This window comes from Zootoca vivipara, chromosome 5 (assembly GCF_963506605.1).
Source record: "Zootoca vivipara chromosome 5, rZooViv1.1, whole genome shotgun sequence".
Taxonomy (NCBI): domain Eukaryota; kingdom Metazoa; phylum Chordata; class Lepidosauria; order Squamata; family Lacertidae; genus Zootoca; species Zootoca vivipara.
In genome coordinates this window covers 44,656,001-44,683,584 of record NC_083280.1, presented here as the reverse complement: position 1 = coordinate 44,683,584, position 27,584 = coordinate 44,656,001, and the positions used below count along the sequence as shown (strand labels likewise).

The 27,584-nt window shown below is 40.6% G+C and overlaps 1 protein-coding gene across 2 annotated transcripts in view; it reads right to left on the bottom strand.

The window, feature by feature from the left end:
* The window catches only part of SUFU (SUFU negative regulator of hedgehog signaling), a 76,652-nt gene that overhangs the window by 36,775 nt on the left and 12,293 nt on the right, over positions 1–27,584 (bottom strand). The window contains exons 3-8 of one of the 2 annotated variants that reach the window (XM_035132658.2): positions 23,371–23,507; positions 12,416–12,558; positions 8,498–8,583; positions 6,335–6,407; positions 3,433–3,589; positions 2,345–2,456 (exon numbers count right to left, since the gene is read on the bottom strand). In XM_035132658.2, coding sequence (XP_034988549.1) covers positions 2,345–2,456; positions 3,433–3,589; positions 6,335–6,407; positions 8,498–8,583; positions 12,416–12,558; positions 23,371–23,507 — 708 coding nt within the window. The remainder of the gene's footprint in view (positions 1–2,344; positions 2,457–3,432; positions 3,590–6,334; positions 6,408–8,497; positions 8,584–12,415; positions 12,559–23,370; positions 23,508–27,584) is intronic. The other variant, XM_060274707.1, reaches the window with a different exon arrangement.

Genomic DNA, 27,584 nt, shown 5'->3' with positions numbered 1-27,584 from the left:
CATTTTGCTGGCATCCCCACTGTCTCATGGATAGCTTTTATTGTAAATCATTAAATTGCCATTTTGTTAATCTCCCAATAAAACTCCATTTGTGTTCTTCTCTCTGTTGTTCCCTGTATGCCTTACACGAGGGGGATAGACTAAAACAAAGTTACTTATGCTACACTCCTGTGTATTTTAATAAGTGAGCTAGTTTCTGAGTCAGCTCTACCAGATGGACAGCAACTTATCCTCTGGCAGAACAGGCAGGGATGCAGTGGGAAAGTGTCTCCCTAGCGCACGTAAAGCCTCGGTCATTTGTGTTCAGGAATATTTTATTCCCTGAACAGAGAAGCCATCTGCAGACATGTTTAGGGATGTGTGGTTAGAGCAAGCTGGGGCAGGCAAGTAGAGACAAGCTATATACACTTCTGATATTCCTTTGAAGGGACAAAGCCCTACAATAAAGGAAATGTACCGCTAAATCAGGAATCAAGTAGCAAATTAGCAATGGATCCTTTGCACTGGTTCCAGATGGGTTTTCTGGCAAGACTCAAGCTTGTGTATCTCAAGTTCAGCACACGAAAGTCCACAAGTTATTCCTGAAGGGAATAGCATACTTAGTGTAGCCAACTAAATTTTACTGAGAGTAGGGCAATTAAATTAACGGATCAAAGTTAGCCATGCACATTATTTTCAACGGGTTTGTAATGGGTAAGACTATAATTTGCTACAACCCAAGGATAGCAGAATTGTTGATGTTGCTGCTGCCTCAAACAGGGCACTACACATCCCTATTCATGCACTTTTAAAAAACCATCAATGCCATGCATAAGATGAAATATGAAGATATATGTCTTTCAGGTCCAAGGACACAAACTGCTCAGTGGAGCAGGATTTCTAGCAAACAAGGCATCTGGAGTTCTACGTGGCCAAACATGTTCAACAACAAAAGATTTAATACTGGAGGGCAACCATCTGCCTATCTTGGGAACTGCAAATTAGTAAGAACAATCCCTTGCTCTCCTCCCCAAGGGGAACTGTTCTCTCACTCTTGAACAGAAGTGTTTCCGACTCCTACAGAAGGAAGAAATTCTGACAATTCTTGCAATGTCCTGGTCTCTGTCAAGATGATTAAGAAGGCTCTTTTAGAACTCTATAAAGAGTAACTGGTTCTGAACTGGATGGACACAATGTTCCAAGTAATGGATTCCCACACTAGAAGGATGTGATTAAGCTGATACCCATACGAATGGCTGGCCAGGATGCAGTACTTACAGATACTAGTAACCTAAGGCTCTGTCTCTCGTGGGAAGTCAGAGTTGGCTACGCTTTTTCACAGACTTTTAGCAAGATTCAACAATGTAATCCTCTCCAAGGTATACTGAATAGCAAATGTAGAAGATGAGATCTTGCCCTCAGAAAGACAAGTGTTTTTTAAAAAATAATTCACCCCTTTGAGTCATCTACAGATATCAGACGCTGATAGTGCTAAGAATCACCTTTGAGAACAAATTATGCTACTCATTACTATCACAAAAGAGAGTACGAAGAAAATATATATTAAAAAACCCCAGCAATATATAATAGTTATACAAACGAATTTCAGAGAACAGTGCTCTTCGTTATCGCTACTAATGCACTGGTCATAAGGGGCCTCCCTACAATCTCATGTGTGAAGTGCAAAAGGCCTTCAAATGAAGTGAAGGATGAATATATGCTTCCAAGAAGGCTCTACTATTAACTGGATGGCAAGCAGGACAAACATAAAATACCCCAAGTATCAGTGACAGGCCTTCACCTTCACTCGCTTGCTTGCAGTCCGTAAGCAGTCATGCTTATGTTCTTTTTTGCAATTAACTTTATTAGTTTATCAATATTCCCCAATAATAGCCAAATTATAGCAATATTAATTAATTTCATAACAATATCAATTAATTTCCATGCTTATGTTTTGCCCACCCACTGATAAGATCACTTAGGCCTGTCTTGCAGAGCTATGTTTATTTAACCCGTTAGTATTTATGTTCCTGTTTGGCCATCATCCACTTTGCTTATATCATCTACTTTGTCAGTCTGGTAACACCATGGATGACTTAACTATCAGAGGTACGCACTGTGTAATTCTTGGTCAGCAGTCTATAAATTCTGAACCTGCTCTAAAACACAAGCCTACCTTTATGTTGCATTCTCCCTTTTCAATTTCTGTCTTTTAGATTGTGAGGCATCCGGAAGTATTGCATAAATAGCTATCACCAGGTTAGAAACATTAAGCCAGCCTTTCTTTCCACTATTTCCCCACGGCTAAGCAAAATTAGACACATCTTCCACCACCTCAGGGCCCCAAACACAAGACTAAACTTACGGAGCTCTGTCATTATTCAGTCCATTCTGTCTCTGATGGTTAATTGGGGGCAGAACAGGCTTGCTGTTAATCTCAAGTCCCCTTCGCAGAGTCTCCCGGATTTGCTCTGTATCTGAAACGATAGTTTAAAAACTGAGTCAGGTTCAGTTCAGACGATCCTCCAGAGCATGGACCGGAAGGTTAGAAACAAACTTCACACGCCTCCCCACTCATATGGCTTCCTTCCTTTCCTGCACTATGACAAACTATTCTTGACTAAGTTGGGAGCCTCCGAGCAGCTGGGCAACCCAGTCAGGGGTGTGTGTGTGTGTGTGTGTGTGTGTGTGTGTGTGTGTGTGTGTAAATTTACTGTTGTTGTTCATGGTGCTTACCCTCCAAACCACAAACAGAAGCTATAGAAGTGGAAGTTAAATGTAGTATTTATTTGTTTATTTGTTTTAAAAGAAAGTGGTTGGGGAGTGGGGGAGATGAAACACCACAGAACCGACTCTGTAACTGCAAAGCAGCACACAGAGTACAAAGTGATTCAGGTTTGCTATAAGTAAATGAACAAAAATTGAGAGGGTTGGGAGAGCTAAACCTTGAGTTTTGGGCTTTGAATTTAACTTGATATAACAAAAAAAAATCCAAGTTCCATACGAAGCAACTTTGCTCAAAATAATCATATTAAATTTAATGAAGACCTCATAAAGCACACCAAATATCTGGTTTCCTGTTTTAATACATAACTTGAAGCAATATAGCCTCCCAATTTAATACTATCTTAGTTGGACTGAAACTAGCAACTTTTAGCCATGCCTTCTACCACTTTTTAAAATACCTGTGATTATCAAGTATGTGACGTTTAAAAATAATTATAAAAAATAGGAAACTATCTTCTTATAATAGTCCAAAAACATCATATTTTTTGTATGCTGACTTGGGATGAAAATGAAAGATCAGGATTGTAATGGAGGAATACTGCAAGTACTTCAAGTTGTAAACAAATTGTACCTATTCAGAAACACAACAGTGTTGAGAACTCCAGCCAACTTAGCTGTGATGCCGAGAAAACAACCTTCCAAGTAGCTTTCAGGGTTCCCTCTTACCTTTTCCAGACAATCGTCGGGGATGTGTGCCAATGCAGATACTTCTACTGTCTTCGTCATCCTCTGGCGGCCGGCTAAGATCATCCCAGGCACACTTAGCACTGACACCACTCAGGTTCGAACCGTCTGTCTCAATCCCTTTATCAACTCGGTCCTGCTTAAAAAAGATCCAAAACAGCCAAGTCTTTTGAAGCCAAAATCCCACCTGTGCCACTACAGGAACTACAGCCTCATGGAGTATGTTTTCCTAGATTGTGGATCACCAACACAGAGCCTGTGAATGCCCACAAGTCTTCAAACGCCTGTCATGTCACCCATTGGGTCTCCCCACCCCCCACCCTGGCTCCTTGAAATTAGGCTTCAAAGTAGCCGATCTGGTGAAAACAAAGGAAAAAAGATTCCACTACCCTTGACAAAAATGCAACCTAACAGAGTTAAGGGGGGGAACATTCAATTCTAAACTGTATAAAAATATATTTTTAATATTCCGTAAGATAAAATGAACATTATAAATGAATATAAATATAAGCACTTCTTTTTCACTTACAAGCCACTGCCAATTAAAAATAAGTGCTTCTAAAAACAAATCAGCCAGAAACATTTCAACACTGAGTCTTTTTCTGTGGCTCAGTCATTATTATCTAAGACAAAGTAGAAATCGTTAACTAGTCAAAATCCCAGATAGGCAAAACATTATTTCAGAAACAAAAATATAGTCAATTACTCACCCTTATGCCTCCTTAAAAAAACTTTTTAAACTGGAATGATAACCTAAGTGTCCATACATGTCTACAAATCAATGAATTCCATTGAAGACATATAAACACATTTCAAATATCAAAGCAAAGCCATTCTGGAATATTAAAATATGGAATATTAAAACTCTATATTTATACAACTTATAATGGAAAGCCTTCTAGTGTGGCCATTAGAAGACTTTTTCCAGGGCTAATTACAGCAGGGGAGGGCAACTTTGAGGGTCACAGCTGGGGAGGAAAGGGTTAATCCTCTCCTTTGGAGTGAACCTCACCCTGAAAGCACCCCCCTCACCACAATTAAGATTCAAGGAAGCCTTCTATTGGCTACAATAGAAGGCTTCTTTGAAGTCTAATTCCAAAGGAGGGGCAAAGTCTGAAGTTGTCACTGCTAGAGAAGGGAAGGGTTACTCTTTCCTTCCCCACCCCCATCCAAGCAGCTGTGACCTCCCCACCAAAAAATCCCCACTCCCCACTGTAATTAGGCTTTAAAGTAGCTTTCTACCATAACATGCCCCTCCTCCCGCAATGTAATTTATGGGATGGAGAAAACTGTGTGTGTGATCTCCTAGCTGAGGAGCCACAGTTAACTCTTACCTCCCCAGGTGACCTCTCCAGGAATATCACAGGCTGAAAAACGTTTCCCCCCCCAAGACTAATTGCAGGGAGGAGATGGGATTGTGTATGCCTCTGCATGGTTGCCATGTGAGCACTTGATGGTGTGTGTTTGGAACCCAAGGTAGTGTCTCCAGTTTGCAAATGGAAAACTGGAGATCCCCATTCTACGTTTTATTGGCAGTCAGCACTGGAGAAATGAAGAGCTTTTATACTGTCCCACATTGCGCCAAAGGAAATGAAATGTGAGCCACAGCTTTTAATTCATCAAAACTAAATTTTGCAAAAAGTTGTTACATCAAGAATAGGTTTCAGTGAATCCTCAATACATCCTTCCAACATGTGTCACTTGTGATGATCAAAATTTCCCCTTTGAACAGTGCCTGACTGTACAAGAATCAACCTCAAAGTGATTCTACAAACTTAAATCTGAATGAAAAGTTCTGAACATAGTATTCCTGCATTACAGGCAAACCAGAAATTCAAAAGTAGACAGAGCAACTTAGGGAAAATACTTGTTTCAGCTTCTAACATTCACCACCAGATGATGCTGTTAAGCTAAATATCGCGGTGAGGGGGGCCTTACAAGGAGAAGCAACTGCAGCAGTTTAATGTAAAAACCAAGGCGAAAATATTTATTCAAATTTTCTATTCCCATGCAAGCATATACACTCGATTCTACATGGAACTAATTTTAAGAAACTTATTTCTCTGTTTCACCAATCAAATATGCTTAGCTCTTTGACATGGTGAAAGAAAATTTCACTATGGGCTACCAGATTCACACATACTGTACAGTGTTTCGCCATTTTTAATGCCAAATTTGGAAAGGTAAGCTTCTCCTACTACAGCAACAAAATTCTGCATTAAATGTATTTATGAACAGTTTGACATTGTAGCTTTATTAAGAGCTGTACAGAGGGAATTGTTTTTCAGCTTTTTGTATTGTATGGTTGCTGTGTTGTTCAATATGATCTGAAGAGAACCAGAGTATGCTCTGTTGGTAATTATGTCCTTCTGGTGAAGGTTAGTATATAAAATTCTTCATAATTACATGTGCTAAATTTCCGCACAACTGTTAAAGGCACAGGAAGCCTACTCTGTCATTGTCATACCTTGTAAACTTGGAGAGAAAATTGCATGTAGTAAGTGACTTCCCCATTCATTCCCATCCCCATTCATTCCCACCCTCTCCAAGGCACACACTAGAAAACAGACAAGGCAGGGAAAATAGAGGTTCAGTAGGGTAGGAGACTGAGCTGCTTGTGGTCCAGTTGCCCAATATGAAGCCGTTGAAATGTGTTCAGGGACACTCAGTGAAGCCAATCACACTTTGATCAGGCAATCAGGGATCTACAACCATTGCCTCTAGGAAATGGAATTCCAAAGATACCCAGGTTGAGCCCAACAGCTTCTGACAGTAATCAACAAGACTACCCTGAGCACATTCAGTTACCAGAAGGTAGCTGTTCCTCATGACAAAAAAAGCAATGCTCTGCTGTCATCAAGGACCAGATTGAGTAGTTACATACTTGCAGGTGTGGATCTATTTCAAATATGGTCTCTCCACGTCGCATGTCTGTTATCAACCATGGGCCTCCTGCTCTATAAATAAAATCAAAAAAAGAAAAATAAGTGAGTTTACTGCCATTGCCCCAATGCTTCTAGGTCTCCAACTATTTTAGTGCAAATGCAATAAGAGACAGAAAGGAGGGATAAATTTGGGGTTGTGGATGAATAATTAGCACTTCTACCTGTCCATTTTAGATGTTGGATTATTGTTAAGTCTTTAATTCAACTACAGAAAATGGACAATTTAACTACAGGATGGTAATCTGTACTGTTTTCCCATTTATCATGAAGAAAACAGACCCCAATTTTCCATATGACTAATATCTCACAGCAAGAGGGTAAAAATGGTTGTAACATCAAAGAGAGACAGGGATCTTCATGGACTGGACTTAACCTTCCTGCATATAAATGGCCCCTCAATTCAAAAGCAGAGAACAATTAGCAAAAAGATTATTCATGTCCAAAGATAAAAGTACAGAATTGGAAAGAACCTCAAAAGTCATGTAATCCTTGTACTGTCAGCATTCTCTAGAATTAAACTGTACAAGACAGATGACAAACCAGTTTCCTTCAGATAAAACTCATATTGAGCTTCTTCTTTTTCACAGCTTTCGTTCCTAGAAGTGAAAATTCTGTAATTCATGTTTAAGGGTAGAGGGTTTGTATTAAATAAGCGCCTGAGCACTAAATACTTTTCTAGGGCAAAAGGTTAAGATTGCTAATGGAATTTTAAATACAGAAAAAGCAAATGGTCAAATATGCATTTCTAAATTAATTTCTAAATTAAAAGATATTTTAACATTCCCAAGCAGAGGTGGAGAACCTCATATGTGGGGCCCAAAAGCAGATCTTCGGGTTTCTGCATCTGACTCTCAGGAGCTCTCAACTACCGTGTTTCCCACATTTTAAGACACCGTCTTATATTTATTTTACCCAAGAAAATAAGCCTATGGCTTATTTTCGGGGGTGTGTGTGTGTGTCTTTTTAATTTTTTTTAACTGTAATTACGGCAGCCAGCGCTGCTGCTGCTGGGTTCCGGAGGCGGCCTGCAGGGTCGGTGCCCAGCTGCGCCGGTGCTGGACACTGGAGAGAGCAGGAGACTGAGCAGCCACCGGCGGCCTCCCGGGTTGGCGCCCAGCAGCGCCGCGCGGAGCACCGCCTCCTCAATCCAGCGCCGCGCTGCTGGGCGCTGACTCTGCAGACCGGCTCCTCGATCCGGCACTCTGCAGGACAGCTTTCTTTTGGGCAAGGAGTTTGCAAAGAGTTTAACAGCGCAGCCCTGTCCCTGCGCATTCGGAAGCAAGCCCTGGACCGCTTGGGGGGCCTTACTCCACTTCGGGCGAGGAGTGGGGGGCCCTAAGCATTGCCGTTTTCGGCGGCACGTGGGATCCGCGGGCGGGGGGCGCCTCAGCTCTGGCGTCTCTCCCCCGGGCTGTTTCCTTGGCAATGGGGAATAGAAGCCACGTCTCCCCCGGGAGCAGGAGAAAGGGCGGCAAGGCGAGAGCCGCCTGCAAGCCCCGGCGCCGCAAGCTCCTCAGTGGCTGCGAGTCTCTGGCAGCGCAATGCCACAGTGGCTGCTCAGTCTCCTCTCTCCCATGCCCAGCGCTGCTGGGCGCCAACCCTGCAGGCATGGCTTATTTTCGGGGTATGTCTTATATTTTACAAAGGCTTTAAAATCCTGCCATGGCTTATATTATGACTCCGTCTTAAAAAGGGGGAAACACGGTAGGTCATGTGTCTCAGTGAAGAAACCTCTTAACTTTGATGTGGATGGAATGTATCTCACAAAATCTAGAGAGGTATTCTCTGCCCACCCATGCCTCTTATCCTGCCCACTTTTGCCTCCAGCACGCACCCCCGCACCCAAAGTTTTCTATGAGGGGCTGTAGCCACTGGTCTGAAAAAGGTTTCACAAACTTTGAGCAAAAAGCCTGAAAAATTCAAATCGAACTTTGACATCAGAATAAAACATGTCAATGTATATGCAGATATCTGAAACTACATAATTTATTCCAGCTGTAGAATTTATAACCTTTTATGATTGCATTCATCTTTATCAGGCAATATTTCTTTAAAGAATATTTACAATATTGTTTTTAGTCAGCTGGCAATGCTGTACTTACACAGGAACAGTCCGAAGCAGTTCCAATATACCCTGTCCATTCCACTGCTGTGCTGCATGAAGCTCCTCTGTACAGACACCAACAATCTGGAAAAGGGGTTAAAAGGGGAGGGGTACACACTTGTAACATATATTAGGATCAGGTTCTACATTGGAGTACCATCTCCAAGGCTTGAGATTCTCGCTATACACTCTTTTTTGAGAAATCCCTCCTCTATCACGTTTCATCTCGATTTCATTTAGCATGAACTAGGAACTAGATTTACTATGAAGGATATCACAGTTGGTAGAACATGAGACTCTTAATCTCAGAATCATGGATTTGAGCCGCATGTTGGATGAAAGATTCCTGCAATGCAGGGGGTTGGACTAGGTCAGGAGTCCCCAGACTTACCCGGGTTTGGGCCACTTCCCACCGCGCCGATCGCACGGCGGGCCGGAGGGCGGGGGAGTGCGCGCCCGTGCGCATGCGCACACGCACTTTCCGGCGCGACGGCGCGCTTCCAAGACGAAAAAAGCGCCGGAAATCGCTTGTGCGCATGCGTATGGGCCTCCCCCGACCCGGAAGTGCATCGGAAATGACCTCTTCTGGGTCTGGAGAGGCCCATACGCATGCTCACAAAGGATTTTCGGCGCTTTTTTCTGACGTGGAAAAGTGGAGGGCGACGGCGGGGGTCGTCGTGGGCTGGATTGGGAGGCCAATTGGGCCGCACCCGGCCCCCGGGCCTTAGTTTGGGAACCCCTGGACTAGGTGATCCTCATGTTTCCTTCCAACTCTACAATTCTGTGATCCCTGATTGGCCATCTTATGATGAGTGCTAATTCCATAATATGCATTTGTACCTGGGGAGGTTAGATTAGTAGTAGTAGTAGTAGTAGTAGTAACCATAATTTATTATTTATACCCCGCCCATCTGGCTGAGTCTCCCCAGCCACTCTGGGCGGCTCCCAATTGAATACTAAAACAATATAGCATTAAATATGAAAAGCTTCCCTAAAGAGGGTTGCCTTCAGATGTCTTTTAAAATTAGGGTAGCTGCTTATTTCCTTGACATCTGATGGAAGGGCGTTCCACAGGGCGGGTGCTGCTACCGAGAAGGCCCTCTGTCTGGTTCCCTGTAACCTCACTTCTCACAATGAGGGAACCGCCAGAAGGCCCTTGGTGCTGGATCTCAGTGTCTGGGCTGAATGGTGGGGGTGGAGACACTTCTTCAGGTATACAGGACCAAGGCCATTTAGGGCTTTAAAGGTCAACACCAACACATTGAATTGTGCTCAGAAACGTACTGGGAGCCAGTGTAGATCTCTCAGGACCCGTGTTATGTGATCCTGGCGGCCACTCCCAGTCACCAGTCTGGCTGCCGCATTCTGGATTAGTTGCAGTTTCCGGGTCACCTTCAAAGGTAGCCCCACGTAGAGCGCATTGCAGTAATCCAAGTGGGAGAGAATCAGAGTATTGACCATAGCTTTCCTGATTCAACTATCATGTCAAACTATAGTCAAAGGAAACCCAGAAATGAAAAAGGAAAAGGAAATACAGTGGAACCTTGGTTTATGAACACCTTGGTTTACGAATTTTTGGTTTACGAACGCCGCAGACCCATCTGGAACGGATTAATTCACTTTCCATTACTTTCAATGGGAAAGTTCACTTCAGTTTTTGAACGCTTCAGTTTATGAACAGACTTCCGGAACCAATTACACCCATGCTTCGGGTTAAGTACACTTCAGGTTGAGTACTCCGCGGACCGTCTGGAACAGATTAATCCACTTTCCATTACTTTCAATGGGAAAGTTCGCTTCAGTTTATGAACGCTTTAGTTTATGAACAGACTTCCAGAACCAATTGTGTTCATAAACCGAGGTACCACTGTATGTCAGCCCATGGCACATTCTCAGTCTTCGTGTCAGAACTTAGCAAGATGACTAATAAGGACAAGGGCATGGCTACACAAATTCTTCACATTTGTTTTCACATGTTGAGCTCCACAACAGAACCATGGAGATGAAGCAACACCCTTGCATCTGCAAAGCCTAGATCTTGTTTAGAATAATACACACAGCCAACTGTATATGGAGTGATCTGTTCATTGGCACAGTGGAAGCCAATACATCATTCTGAGGTTAAACAAGTTTGCTACCATTGCAACATACCAAGGTATGCCAGATCAGTAAATATCACCAGCTGCCTTGGAAATCAAGACACAGAAAATCACTTTAAACACACAATAATTGCTAAGTTAACTACAATACTTCAATACCAGTTGGAATATACTTTGTTTTGTATGTAAAAAATAGATATTGTGGACTGTATCATGGTAGTGTTACCCCACTGCCCCATCAAAGCCTACAAATAAGCAACTGTAGTAATATTTAGCAAAAAGTCAGGGATATCGATTCTCCCAGCTTTACTCTGTTTAAACCCAGATTTATGTATTTGCAGTTCTTCACTTTTCTGCTGCTATTAATACTCTCAGAATACTTACAAAACCTCCTAGGTAAAGGTAAAGGGACCCCTGACCATTAGGTCCAGTCGTGACCAACTCTGGGGTTGCAGCGCTCATCTCACGTTATTGGCCGAGGGAGCCGGCGTACAGCTTCCAGGTCATGTGGCCAGCATGACTAAGCCGCTTCTGGCGAACCAGAGCAGCGCACGGAAACGCTGTTTACCTTCCCGCTGTAGCGGTACCTATTTATCTACTTGCACTTTGACGTGCTTTCGAACTGCTAGGTTGGCAGGAGCTGGGACCGAACAGCCGGAGCTCACCCCGTCGCGGGGATTCAAACCGCTGACCTGATCGGCAAGCCCTAGGCTCTGTGGTTTAACCCACAGCACCACCTGTGTCCCTTACAAAACCTCCTAGTAGCTGGTATATTAGGCTTAGGTATACGATGGAAACCAACACTAAAGCAGGAAAGTATTTCAACTAAGATTGTTGGTTTATTAAAAAGATACTATGTACATAAGGAATACTCCAATTTACACTGCGGTCCTAAGCTGCCTCGTGACAGTTTCTGTTCCTGACACTAGCCTTTAAGCGGCTTTTACCTCAGGCCAAATTTACTGAACCTCCACCCCGGTCAATTATCCCACAACCAAGTCCAGTTACTGGGGACAATCAGCCTCTGTACCCCAAAGCTCCTCTTACTGTACTTCTGGCTGCCTGAACAGTTTAGGCAACTTAAGAAACCCAGTTGTGTGACCTGCCTCTGGTAAGACCTTACACAGGGCAGCCTCTCACACCAGCTCCCTACTCCTGATCTTCACCAGACAAGTGTTATTATCACAATGGGAATTAACATTCAGGCCTCAACTTTCCCCTCAGCTTATATTGGAGGTTTCCTGAATAATAATAATAATTTATTATTTATACCCCGCCTATCTGGCTGGGTTTCCCCAGCCACTCTGGGCAGCTTCCAACAGAAGTATTAAAATACTATAATCTATTAAACATTAAAAGCTTCCCTAAACAGAGAACAATAGCACATCACCTGAACCATTTCTCCATGCTTCTTTTATGGGCTAGCACACCATAAAAAAGCCCCTGGAAATCTGAATCCAAGAATATGTATTTCATGAATGAAAGCACTCCATGCAATTAAGTTGACAAGAACATGAAAATATGCAGAATTTGCTCAGGGCTCTGGAAAGCTTTTCACAGTTGAAAAGGCTCAGTATCATATTAGATATACATATTTAAAAAAAACCTGACATTTGAAAAATATTATTAAAGTGACATGAAATATTACCATACTGGATGATGGAAAAGATCTAGTTTGGCCTTCACCCATGCCAAACCTGCACTTGCTTTTAAGTACCCCATATTTACAACAATCTCATTTCAAAGAAAACCCCATTGTTCATTTCGGTTATTAGCTCCTTAAATGAATACCCAGAATATTGATTCTGTTACCATACCTGAAGAAAAGTCACCACCCCAAATGGAGTCTGAACTGGCTGCATTTGTGGATCTTCAGTCAGCAGCATATGTTGGATCCTTGACTCACTATTGTCCAATGGACTATGCCACGATACATGATCACCACTACAAAATGTATTTTCTGGTGGGGAAAGAGAAATGTGAGCAATTAATACATATTTCTAGCTGCTTTTTTTTTAAAAAAAAGATGCCTGCACAAAAAGCCTTAACAACACTGAGGAAACATCCTCACAAAACAAGATATATAATTTTTCCTATTACTGTTACCCATCTTCAGTGGTGATATAGTACAAAAAACAAAAAAGGAGAGAGACTGTTTGATAAAGCTATGCTGGTATTTAGTGCATCAACTTGTTAATGCCAACATTATAGAAAGGCGAGTAGCTCTTGCCTATGTACAGGGAATGTGTATGTAAGATGAGTGGTTAATGTACATAACAACCTGCCATTGTGCACATGCACCAAACCAGACCCCACTGTCATCACATGGTTGCATTAGGCCTGATTCTGGCTCCAGACTGTCATGGAGATTTGCCTCCCCCATCTCACCTAATGACCCTGCTCACATGAGCAGCGGGTACTGACCATAGCTGCCAAGTTATCCCTTTTTTACAGGGATTTTCCCTTATGCTGAATAGGCTTCCTCGCGAGAAAAGCGAAAACTTGGCAGCTATGGTACTGACTGTGGCCCCAGTTCTATATTAAGCCGTATGTAGAATACTCTTCTAATTTAACATGTAAATTGCAGCACCACTCAACCAGCTGAATTATGCATTTTAGTTATTTCAAGTCAACTGTTGTCTGGACTACATATGGATAATGTACACTGGCCTCACAAACATAATGCATTGCTTGGTAACAGGCTGTTTGAAAGCATGGAGAAGAACAGCAAACTATAACACAGCTTTTTTGTTGGCTCTGTCTTCTAGATGCAAGGGTTCCTGGAATTTGGGGTTCCAGGTGAACCACAGCTCTTGAAATGCTGGTTTAACACACATTTCATAAATGATCAGCTTCCCCACTCAATTTGATTTATGTATTTAAACTGCTAAACGTTAGCTGTGAAGTCAAGTGGAAAAAGAGGTTAGAATCTACTTTCTCAGGAGCAAATCCACTGAAATAAAATCATGAAAACCAGCCTTATAGCCTGCCTGAAGTTACTTTCCCATTTGGCCAATAGAAGAGGTGACAAGTACATGATCTGCACTAATTTCCTCCTGCTATGGAGAGATACATACGATAATGAAGTCTGAAAGTTTATTTAAGTAAGGAACTGATCATCTTCTTTCTTCTTGCCAGATCGTAAATGGTCACAGTGAGAGTCAGGATAACAGATAGAGCTTTCTAAATCAGGCAACACTTCAGGAATGAAGGTAAGGTGGAGCTCATCCCATTAACACATTATAGCTTGCTTGGTTCAGACATCTGGTATTCCTAAACTTATACTTCTCATACACACAAAGAGTGCATGGTGCATTTCAGTTGTTGTTGTTTAGTCGTTTAGTCGTGTCCGACTCTTCGTGACCCCATGGACCATAGCACGCCAGGCACTCCTGTCTTGCACTGCCTCCCGCAGTTTGGTCAAACTCATGTTCGTAGCTTCGAGAACACTGTCCAACCATCTTGTCCTCTGACGTCCCCTTCTCCTAGTGCCCTCAATCTTTCCCAACATCAGGGTCTTTTCCAAGGATTCTTCTCTTCTCATGAAGGCCAAAGTATTGGAGCCTCAGCTTCACGATCTGTCCTTCCAGGGAGCACTCAGGGCTGATTTCCTTAAGAATGGATAGGTTTGATCTTCTTGCAGTCCATGGGACTCTCAAGAGTCTCCTCCAGCACCATAATTCAAAAGCATCAATTCTTCGGCGATCAGCCTTCTTTATGGTCCAGCTCTCACTTCCATACATCACTACTGGGAAAACCATAGCTTTAACTATACGGACCTTTGTCGGCAAGGTGATGTCTCTGCTTTTTAAGATGCTGTCTAGGTTTGTCATTGCTTTTCTCCCAAGAAGCAGGCGTCTTTTAATTTCGTGACTGCTGTCACCATCTGCAGTGATCAAGGAGCCCAAGAAGGTAAAATCTCTCACTGCCTCCATTTCTTCCCCTTCTATTTGCCAGGAGGTGATGGGACCAGTGGCCATGTGGCATTTCAGTTACTCCCACTCAATGGCATTTCAGTTACTCCCACTCAGTGGCATTTCAGTTACTCCCACTCAATAGCATACTGTATTATGCATCAAGACTAGCATTCCTCTATTATCATATACTGTAAACTGATCTGTGGGGGAGTGTTTGTTTATGGATGATCCTTCTTCTCAACAGGCCTAAAATTGTAACATTCACACCTTGAATTAACAGTCATGCACTTCTGCAATGATACTAATCTTCCTTTCATTCTAGATTAAAAGGAGACCCACCATAGCAAGATGCTCTTTAGAAAATTCTGATGATCCTGACAAAATGAATGAGCTTTGAATAGAAACTTTCCCAGTCTAGAATGCCTAGGTATATTTCATGGAGAGCTCCCTTGACGTGAAATTCTTCCTCTTGCTTGAAATGTAAACCGAGATTATTTCAAGTTTATATAGTGACTATGAACCTGTGACATCTAGATTCATCATACTAACTAGGCTCTAGGCTCACATAGTCTATGAGATATCAGTTGGCCAGGAAATCTCATTAGCTCACCAACCTTCCCTGCACTACAAATTCCCAAGGCAGTGCAAGAATGCACATAAATCCCAGAAAGGAGGTTTACAAATGCAAAACAAGACAGCAAGAACTCTTTTTAAAAAAGCAGAGGTTTTTTTAAAAAAAAAATGTGTTCTGCAACTGATGCTTGTAATTGCATTTCTGAAGTTCACACATCACTATATGCTACTGATCTTGTTCTGTACAAATGAACACATCTTGGATGGATCTATCATTTCAACAAGCATTAATGAATTGGTGACGAGAAAGGTTTCAGACAAATTCTGTTCAGTTGACAGGTTGCAAGACTGAATCTACTTACGGTAGCCTCTTGTGGTAACTCTGATCATCCACCAGATGTCCTCACAGTTAATTTAGGCATAAATTTAGTTCTACAAATTTTTTTTAAAGCTGAATTTGAATTTTTACTTTTAAAAAAATCAAGCTACCCAGGATTCCCAACCTTGAAGATAGAAGACTGAATTGAGGTTTAAAATTTATTCAAAATTTAAGAAACCTTAAACCAAATTTGTGACAGTTTGCTCAATATCAACATTATCCTGATGCTGGAAATACAACTGTAGAGTATGGGGAGCACCCAGATTCTAAGCACAGAGAAGATTTTACAACATTACAACTTAGATAAACAAAACAAAAGAGACACACATAAGCAGAAAGTAACGCCACACTAAAACCCACAAAGGCAGGGACATTAATTTCTACTGCACTGTAGCCCATAAGAGTAGGGAGAAAATAATGAGCAAAATAATTAAGTCTACTTAAGATATACATGGGATTGGATCAGAAAATGCCTTCATCCCAATGGAAACCCTTTGCAGTTTCCCAGAACAGCCTCATTGTATCATCACCAAGCTACAACAATTTGGCCAAAGGGTTGGGTGTGGGGAACAGAAGTGCTGACATGAGTATAAAGGAAATGCCTCTCCATTAACTGGCAGATAAGGAAAATACAAGTATCAGATAAGAATTAACACTAAATATGATAAACTGTTCAGTTACACCAGTTGCATAGTGTGAAAAATGAACTTACTGGTTGTTTAAAAGCCAGTGTTAATGGACTCCATATGCATTTAAAGACTTTGGTGGAAGAAGAACCAGAAGTGGCTGTTCTACACTAGTGATGGCGAACCTATGACACACATGTCAGTCGTGACACGCAGAGCCCTCACTGCTGGCATGCCTGGAACGCGCGCCATCGGCCCATTCATGCTGGTTCCCCCCCCATTTGTTCTCCCGCTCCCCCCCACATGCTACAGAGCTACTTCTGCCTGAGCAGGCAGGCACGATCCCTTCACGTGCACGCAGGATGTTTTCCTAGTCCTGTGCAACTGGGGGGGGGGGGAATCCCGGACGTGTCATCCACTAGCCGCCCAATCCGGTCGGCTGGGGTGTGTAGCCTGTCTGATTCAAGCAGACCACGACAGACGAACAAACAAGTCACTAAGCAGGTAAGTTAAATAATTAGTTTTTGGTTTATTAAATACAGTTATGTATTACAATTATACATTTTTGTTATTTAAACTATAAATACCACAAAATTATGGGTTTTTTTCGGGTGACACACCACCCGAGTTATGCTTGGTGTTTTGGCGAACTTTGACACACCAAGCTCAAAAGGTTGCCCATCACTGTTCTACAGCATTAAATAAACTTAACAGTCCAACTTAAATTTCAAGTCCTAATACTTCCCAGGTCAGATGGATCATCCAAGATTCTGCTGATTAACAGTTCTCCAAAATGAACAAAGCTACAAAGGCCCTCATTCTTGAAGCCTGTCTTTCTGTAACAATATTCTGCATGTCAAATGCTCACTCAATTCTATGCTGATCGATCCCTGCATTTTTTTGCTGCCCAGGCTCTTTTTCCTGGGAAATCCTAGCCTTTGGAGCTGGTTTTCAAATGCTAATGTCTCTGCTGGAGACCCACCTGTTTGTGTCTATTCGGGTGTAGACTACTTTAAAAATGTCTCTCTTCCCCACACAAACCACAAAATTCACAGTGACTGCTCAATTAAACTACAGAAAACCACCCATGTGAAAAATGATATGAAGGCCAATTCAAATCCCCTAGACTAGAGCCAGTAAACCCGATGTTAAAGCTTGAAAGCCAGGCCTTAACTCACCATACAGTGTCATGCAAGATCAGTCTTTCTATGGCAGTCCCAACAATACTAAAATGAAGTTACAATCTAGAGGACTCTTACTATGCAACTTGAGTTTAGTGACAAAACACAAGTTCTAAGGCAAGATTTTAATCAAATAAGTAGCAGTTTAATAATTCCTCTTCTCTTCTGCGAATTCAACAGTTCTAACTAAAGGGTCTTGTGACCCAAAAATTGAAGACAACTTAACAAAATTCTTGACACAGGAACAATGATGTGGCAAAAGTAGCACAAACAAGGGTGTAGGACACAACAGGGCTTCTGTCTGTACTGTGCTTACCAGATTCTGCTTCAGCCAATTAACATTTTGTTGGGAAGCAGAGGCGGGGCAGGAGGAGCAGCCTACTTAGCTGTCAGAGAGTGTTTCTGTGTTATACACCAGGTTTAATCATTCATGCCTGCCAACTTTTGAAGATGTAAAAGAAAGATTTAGTTCTTTCCTGGTCCACAGCTGCTGCTGTCCTTATCACAGCAACTACCGGTACTACTAAGAGAAAATGTCCAAGGTAAAGCCTCCAATTATTGCATCGACACATGTCAACCACACATAACATTGCTAGATATACTAGAAGCAAAAAGTATGTCAAACTGAGACTGGGGAAACCCAAGTACAAATCTCCATTCAACCATGAAGCTCCCTCCCTGGCTGACCTTGATAACAATATCTCAGCCTAACCTACCATACAAATCAGAGATTGGTCAGCTGTTAACATGCAACCCAACCCTTGCGGTTAACAGCAAGACAACCTCTGGTTTGTTTCCTGCCCACTGAGCTTGAGAATAGAGTAGTCTTTTTATGCAGCATTAGCACACAGCTCATTCATAAACTATGGTTTCAACATGTCATGTGAATCATGACACTGACAGGCACCATGTTACAATCATTTTGGTTCCAGGTTAAAAGTTATTTGCAGGCATTTTAAATTTTAGAATTGGTTTTATAGTCTGCTTGGCTTGTTTTTACTTTCCTCCATGTCAATGATGCTTTGAATGATAACTTTACTGTTTTCAGTGTACAGTCATACCTCGGTTAAGTACGCTTCAGGCTGAGTACTTTCAATTTAAGTACTCTGAGGACCCGTCTGGAACGGATTAATCCACTTTCCATTACTTTCAATGGAAAAGTTCGCTTCAGGTTAAGTACACTTCAGGTTTAGTACGGACTTCCAGAACCAATTACAGTCATACCTCAGGTTAAGTACGCTTCAGGTTGAGTACTTTCAATTTAAGTACTCTGCGGACCCGTCTGGAATGGATTAATCCACTTTCCATTACTTTCAATAGGAAAGTTTACTTCAGGTTAAGTACGGACTTCCAGAACCAATTAAGTACTTAACCTGAGGTACCACTGTATTTTATTTTTATGTTCTGTTGTAAGCCCTTTGTATACTGCCCTCGTATCTTTATAGATGGACAGTTAAAAATATTTTTAGTAAACAAGTAAACAAATTTTCATTACCTACAACATAAAAGAGAAGGGCAAAAGTCTGATGTTCACACTTGCTCATTCTCAAACTCCAAGCCATTTGGTTATTACACTTCAACTGGACATTATTTTTTGAAAGAATGTCAAATCCTGCCAACAGATGGTATCAAACAAAAAATATCTTATAGAATTAACAGAAGCATGAAACTATTTTAGTGGAAAGTGCGAATTTCAACACTTAAGGTAGTTAAGCAATGAGGGCAAGTATAGTTTTGAAAAGCTTATGCAGATGCCTATTTGCCTGTGGATATCCATGATTTGGGCTTCTTCCACTCAAAGCTTTATATTATCACCCATTGGCTAAAATGGGGAGCATCTTCCATGCACATACAATAATCCTGAAAAGCAAAGCTTTACAGAGTAGAAGTCCCCTATCTAACACAATACCTAAACTTTGTAAATCTGAAAGCAGACACATTTCGCCAAGGGGAAAAGGCAGTATTTTATAAATACTGCCTTAAAAAGTGCCAGCTATGATTGGGTTCTTTCCCACACATTTAATTTGTACCCAATATATCTTTCTGATGGTTACAGCCTTATATTTTGCCTTAGTAATGAATAAATAAGTAGCTCCCTAAAATCTGAGAACTTTCCAAAATCAGCACAAGACCTTTCTATTTAGATGGTATGAACCACCAGGGTTTTTATTTTTATTTTAAAGAAATAAATACATAGAAACTTGCACGGTTAAGTATACATAGACAAAATTATAATAAATTCAAATGAAAATTTTAAAATATTAATAGCACAAATTATATTATTCATAAAAAGACCAAACAACTGAAGAAATACTAATGTGTTATCACTTTCTTTCTCTGCTTTTCTTACAGAGGAAGCTGGCGGTAGCCTAGAGTTATTGTTTGCAATCCATGCATCTTTCAATAAATTACTGTAAATATAATTAGATGTTCCAAACACTGAGATATTGCGGCAGGGTCCTGTGAAGGTCATGTGTACACTTATGTGTTTATAGTTTGAATGTGAAATAAAAGTTTTGCAAAATCTCGAAGAAGCTGTCTTTATTTTGTCTTTGTTGAATGACTGGAAAGTGGGACAGCTTTAATACAGCTGAGCCTCTTAATTGTCTAGGCCTAGCCTACTAGCGTACTATTACAGAAGGACCCAGGTGGCGCTGTGGGTTAAACTACAGAGTCTAGGGCTTGCTGATCAGAAGGTCGGCGGTTCGAATCCCTGCAATGGGGTGAGCTCCCGTTGCTCGGTCCCAGCTCCTGCCCACTTAGCAGTTTGAAAGCACATCAAAGTGCAAGTAGATAAATAGGTACCACTACAGCGGGAAGGTAAACGGCGTTTCCGTGCGCTGCTCTGGTTCGCCAGAAGCAACTTTGTCATGCTGGCCACATGACCCAGAAGCTGTCTGCAGACAAACGCTGGCTCCCTCGGCCTATAGAGCAAGATGAGCGCCGCAACCCTAGAGTCGGATACGACTGGACCTGATGGTCAGGGGCCCCTTTACCTTTACATTTTTAGCCTACTATTACAATGATCTTGGCTCAAATCCATCTGAATTAGGGTGCAAAGCGAACATATAAATTTGTTTAATAAATAATTAAATGGAAAATCCTCACACTCAATGACTTGCATGCAAACTGGCTATATTTTTTAACATGTTTGGAAACTAAAAATAAACATTTTTTCCATGAAGCAAGCCAAATCTAAAACAGCCTTTGATGCTAACTTCCCCTGCTTCAGTCAGATGCTCAGCATACACACACCACTGGCACTCTGCAATGTTCTGTCACAGAGCCCCACAGGGTGATTTTAGTTCTCCAAGGGTCATTCTTTATGTAACTAAAATAGCATCCATGCACCAGCCTGCCTGTGAGAAATGACACATTTACAGAAGTACAGTTTTGCTTTTTCTGGTGAAGGAAATCTCCCCATTCCCTCACTCTTAATGGTGCGATGAGGATTGGGCATGCTTATAAACTGAAGGGATAAAAATTGTGATTTATTTTTTTTAAATGGATACATACAAATTATCAGTGGCTTTGTACTTTGCATTCTTAAAATAAAAGAGGAGACAGCTATTTTTCAATCTGCTGGCAGAACTTTAAAAGATGCTTAAGTTTTGTAGTTTCATGAAGTCCAGACCTTCTATAATCCTTTTAAAAATAGTCCTGATAATTCACTTTTTTTAAAAAAATTGGCCACTCAAGCCCAGCATTCTGGAGAAGCAGGAGGAAGAGTAGAGTAACAGTGAAGTATTCATGGCTAGATGTTGCCAACATTCTAACAGCAATCAACAGCAGAGGCTCTTCTACACACAGAAGGCCCTATCATTTTACTTTCTCCAAAACAGCTTTCTCCCTAGATCATGAAAATCAATAAGTACAATACTTTAGGTTTTCGGCTATTTTTTTTTTTAAAAACCACATTATTATAGTAGTGTGAAATATAGGTTCATTATAAGCATTTTTTTAAAAGACAAAGAGAGACACAGGCAGAATAAAAAGGCTGGAATGGATCTGCAGCTTCTGCTTGCGTTCCTTCCTGGAAGTGATGTCGGCGTGATTGGCTCCAGCAGTAGTACCGGTAGTATGGGAAGAGGAGGGTGTGACAAGACACCCTTCACTTAAGCCAGGCATAGGCAACCTTAGCTCTCCAGATGTTTTGGAACTACAACTCCCATGATCCCTAGCTAACAGGGCCAGTGGTCAGGGATCATGGGAGTTGTAGTTCCAAAACATCTGGAGAGCCAGGTTGCCTATGCCTAACTTAAGCTCAGTAATATGACCACTGCTGTAGGTGTGTTATAAATCTCTGCCTGTATTTCTTCAGCAGAGTTTTTCAATTAACTGTTCATGATAGTGTTTATATTTACCAGGAGCAATATATTATAATTAGGTGAAGGGGAACCCGCGAACACTTAACCCTCATTCAGAACAACTAAATAAGGATAAGCCACTTTTAGAACAAAACTTGAACTTTGTTTACACTCAAAGATGTTACAGAGATTAATGGTTACTTTTGACAGGTACAAAACTGTTTCAAACAGAGCTTTTAAGATTTTAAAAAATAAAATAAAATAAAATAATGATTTAAACCTGTCACTAGACATAACTTTTTTGTAGGATGACTATTGCCTTGCACTATCCATACAACACTTCCAGCCCTTCTAGAGTCTTGACCTTCCCCCCAGGCAGATAGAACCTTGTCTGTCCGCATACAATCTCTATCTCTAACTGACAGTCAATTCATTATCTGTCCTCACTGACATCAACCCTTTCTAATGCCACTCAGATAGTCAGAGACCCCTTCTGCCCACCCAGACAGAAAGTCCCTATCTCTAATCTCAGGTCCCTATCAAACCCACAGACAATCTCTGCCTGCATTCTCTCACAGTCCCTATCTGGATCTTAAATTCCACTCTCCCTCTCCCCCCCCCCCCGCCCCATTGGCTGCCCTCAGCTAGATCTGCCCTGCCTCTGGTCAGCTCAACATGGGTCTTTTACGCTGCATGAAAAATGTCCTGTTTTGGCTTCTTGGCCATTCTTTCATGGTTGCTTTGTTAGTTTTCTGCCTCTTTATCTTTTCTTCGCTATTTTCTTTTACCTATTATTCCGTTTCTTCCTTTGTTGAAATAAACAGAGAAAAATTCCTGGCTACACACCCCAAAGAAACGTGCTGCACATGCCTATTCATATAATATGAATAGGTCTAATGAGTAGGCCCTTTTGGAAATGTATTAAAAGAAATAACAAGCATACTGAGTTATGATCTCCTAAGAGATGCTGAGATAATAATATTTGCATACCTTAAGGCCTGAGAAATGACAGTTCATTTATAGACAGCAGCAAAAATTATTTGCCCAAAATGGATAAGCTCTACAGACACTGTGATATTGAATATCTGGGATATGGCATATATGGTGAAATTAAACAACTTCATGAGACAGATAGACTGATTAGCTTACTATTTCAACAAAATAAAAGCTTAATTTTTCAATAAAGTACAAGATGAAATTAACCTACAGTTTTTATTCCAGTAATTTTAGGTGCAGCAAAAATACATTTTATATTTGCACCATAATATTCATAATATTTGCTTGTAATTTTTAGCATTTTTAATCAGCTTGTAATAATATTCCTTTTATGACTTAATTGCATATATTAAAACAACCACAGTTGTTTAAAAGATTTAAGCTGATCTGTATATTTATATCTGATATTTTAAAGTTCTCTATAGACCAATCCATATACAAAGGATGAAACCAAGGCCAAGATTATGAAGGTAATTGGACATAAATTACTGAAGTCTGCATCAAAGGAATTAAGAATAGTAATACTTGGATGCCGCATTTGTTATCCACAAATCATGAAACAGTCTCAAAAGGCTCAGATATATAAATGGCAGCATCTCACTCTCTTTATTTTACTTCCAGCAAAAGAAATATTTGAATTCGTTTGATCAGTCATGCAAAAATTCACAACCATATTAGTTGTAAGTAAACGGAATAAAAGCTGAGTGCCTCATAAAAGGCATACTACAAAAACAAAAGAACAAACTCAAATATCACCAACCTTTTGACATAAAACAAGTCACATAAATAGTACCTGATTGGAAGACATATCTGGCTAAGCCTTGCATTAACTCTGCTGGCCACGTCGGTGGTGCAGATTCCCCGGTTTCACGCTTAAGTCGAAATGTCAGTTCAAATCCAAAACCACTTGGTCCGTCTGATCCAGTAAACCTGGATGAAGTTAATGACAAAAGGTTTCACAACAATAAAGCATCATAAGCAGATGAGATTATGATGCCACTATGTCATTCATTCCTTGTGCAAGGGAAAACATTAGAAAGAACCCCCAAATATGTCTCAGAAAATGACGTCAAAATCTGTTCAGGACCAAGAGTTAATTATCTAAGATCCTACCAAGATCCACGAGCTATAATGCCTTCCCCAACTTTAACTTGTTATTTATTTTTAAAAAATATTATCATGAAAATCAAGTCAAGGAATGGAATTGTATGAATGGATCATCTACGTTTCTCTCTCACACACCTGTATTTCCTATTCTGTTCATATTTACCAAACATGTTTGCTCTGCATTCCAGGCTTTGCCAACTACCATGATACAGAAAAAATACTGGGACACTCTACAAGTATACATCTATTATTATTTCTATTAATTAACCTATACAAAAGATACAATTAAAAGGGAGCATTCAGAACTGGTTGTTTATATAGCATAAGCTGTTCAAATGTTGTATACAAAGCATTGGAAACAACTGGGAATACCAGTGAATGAATGGTATTAATAAAATATGGAAGGATGCTGTAATGACTAAACCAACCAACTACAGAAGTCTGAGAGAAAGATGCTAGACCTGATTTACAGGCGACTCCCCACCTATGCAGGGGTTACATTCCAGGCCTACGTGTGCATAAGTGAAATTGCATAAAGTGGGGAGCACCCTCTAAACACCTTTTAAACATCCTCTCTGCTGCTCTCTCTCCAATGTGAACCAAAAATACTGTATGCAAAAATATCCACAACTAGAATTGAAGCTATGGGACTATAAAGTGGGGAGCTATGGGACTATAAAGTGGGGAGCACCCTCTAAACACCTTTTAAACATCCTCTCTGCTGCTCTCTCTCCAATGTGAACCAAAAATACTGTATGCAAAAATATCCACAACTAGAATTGAAGCTATGGGACTAGCAGGAGGCTCGGGGACCAGCACATCAGCTGTTAGGTGGGGAGGCTGAGCAACATAAACAAAGCCCCGCTGCACCTCCAATCTCTCTTTTTTTTTAAATATTTTTTATTAAACATTTTATAAAATATTAAAAAAATACAAAAATACATCAATACAGACAAAACAAAACAAAAGCATATCATCTTCAATCAATTTTTTTAAAATCATTGTCTTTTTGGCTTCCCCAATTCCCCACTATCTGATTTTCTTTTTAAATACATCTATAGCAGTTTCTATTTCATCTTTTTTTTTTACATCCATTCATAATAATCCCTTTGGTCTTATGCTCATCTTTCTACTTATGTACCAATTTTTCTACAATTTAAATTCCTCTTTTCTCCCTATTGCCTTAACTTCTGTATTTCCCTAGATATTCAAACTTTCTACTTTCAAAAATAGTTCCCTAAATATATTTTAAATTTCCTCCAATCTTTTTCAACTCTATCACTTGCTTGATCTCGGAGTCTTCCTGTCAATTCTGCCAATTCCATAAAGTCCAGAATTTTCATTTGCCATTCCTGTAAAGAAGGCAATTCCTCTTTTTTCCAATATTTTGCAATTAAAATCCTCGCAGCCGTGGTGGCATACATAAAAAAATTAACATCGTTTTTGGGGATTTCCTCCCCCACTATTCCAAGTAAAAAGGCTTCCGGTTTTTTCAAAAATACATTCTCTTCAGGGTTTCCTTTCCCCTCACTGATGTCCACTTTGGGCTGGGGGGGGGGTGTCTCCTCACAAGCCATGACCACTCTCCAGCTCTCTCCTGCCATTTCCGGGTATGAATTGAATTATTTGACGATTTCCTGACACAGCACGTAAGTGGGGGGACACCTGTCTTTATAATTAGGAGGAAGCCATACAACTTTATACCCAGAATGATCCCCCCGACTGCAATACTGTTTCAATTAAATATGAGGAAACAAAATAGCAATTGCGGTAACTACAATCTTTGTAAATTGAGAAATCTGATTATTCAGTGTCCTGTGACACCTGTATTTCAGAACACAGCCTTCTATTTTGTATTTATGAATTATTATCTGAATTTTTTCTTTGTAAGAGTGTCAGATGGTTTTAGAACTAATATATATGATTATATGCAGCTAACTATGGAAGGCAATCAGCAAAGATATGTATGGGTGGAATAAGCTTAAGTTCTCCATTATAGTTATACAGTACTCACTACTGCTAAAATGATAGCATTTTCACGTCTTATGTTTTTATTTCAAACTTGGCCAGTAGAAATCACATCAGCACATCCGAGTCTTTGGCAGAAAGGTGAATGTGTTCCTATTTCAATCTAAACATCCACATATTTTAAAAACCTTACTATATACACCCCCACATTCCAGCATCTAGGGGGTTCACAACTTCTCCTTGTATTATAAAACACATGATTCTAGTTCATTATAACTAGAGACATAAATAGATAATGAAACTAAAAGTGGGTGAGTATGGAGACATTCTTCTAAGTGTCTATCTGTTTTTAAAACACAAATTTTGATCTCTACAAATTTTTGATCTCTCTCTTTGCATTAACAGGCCCCCCAAATTTTAGGCTTTCTAATTCAAAGTTAAAGCTCTTTGCCAAAATGTATACATTCTAACTTTAGTAGGTAATTTCCCCCACATTCCAGTGTAAAATAACTACATTATTGAAAGAAAGATATGAGGTACCTCTTTTTCACTGGACAGGGAGAAAAGTATATCACATATTTACTTTAAAGTAAGGAGTACTTGCATGTAAACATATTTATGAAGATGACCACTGGGGCAGTAGGCAGGGGGACTTAACTGTTTATGTGTAACTATGCAACCATTCCAATGAGCAAAGTACAAGCAGCACTTCAGGCTAATTTTCAGTGTAATTTGAACTTTGTTTTTAGAAGCTAACACACTGCCAACATATACACCACTGAAGTCTTTAAAACAGGCCAGGAGTCTTTTCAATTAGCCAATCCCAATTCAGCTAGTAACATCTGCAGTACTTTGCATGCTAGTGTGTTCCCAATACCACAAAATGCTGCTAGAACATGAAAACTGAAAATTAAGCTAGACTTGTCACACTGCCAAATTACATGAAACCAATAACTTTAGACATTTACTTTGCACTATTTTTGCTCTCTTGGACTCAAACTGCGTATTACATGAGATTTTTCTCTCAACACTGTTTATTTTAATCTAAAGCAGCATGCCCCATGCTGCCCAAAGGGGGGGGGAGAGGAGAGACTGCTCAACTCTTTCTTCACTGGTCCTTTTCTAGTTTCATGACCACATCTCCTATCAAGCCTTTTTTTTCATTTATGGGTGAGAAATGCAGATAACCATATAGGTGAAAGAGAAACTTGGGAAGAATGATTTTGAACTGGTTAAGGTTAACAGAGGAAAGAGCCTTAATTGTTCAGTTGGCCAGGTTTTAACTGAGTTTGAACTATATCACCTGGTGTCCACTTCAACCATGTTTGATGGCCTGGATTCCTACCTTTGGTTTTTTTTCATTTTTTTAAAGGGCAAGTCCCTAACCAGAAATATAACGCAAAAGAGGCAGGGACAACTCTGCTCATCATTCTGAAAGAAGCATGTTCCCTGCTTACTTTCATTGTGCTTAATCAATAAGGGAAGCAGTGCCAGACATGGAGGCACAGGACACATTCACATGTACCATGCAGAAGCCAACAGTGTTTCACCCCTGTTCAAAATGGGGAGAAACAAACCATGATACCTGGCTTAGTGTGATGTGCAAAATAGATAGCATGGTTTATTTCACTCAAACAAATCACAATTGGTAAGCCAACGCTGGTTTGCATATGCTGATCCCCAGTTTCAAAACAATGCTAAGCCAGGAGGTCGCTGCTTGTTCCTCCCAAACACAAGCGGAGAGGAGTGAAGTGACCAAGATCAGCGCATGCAAAGTTTGCCATCGGCAGCTTTGTATGACATGCAAATGCAGTCACTGGTGCCTATGTGAAACTTATTCCAAACGCAACTAGTATGCTTGAAAACAAAAATTCCTAAGGAAGAGGAAGAAAGAGTTAAACTCCCCACTCCATGCCTGTGGCAACCCGAATG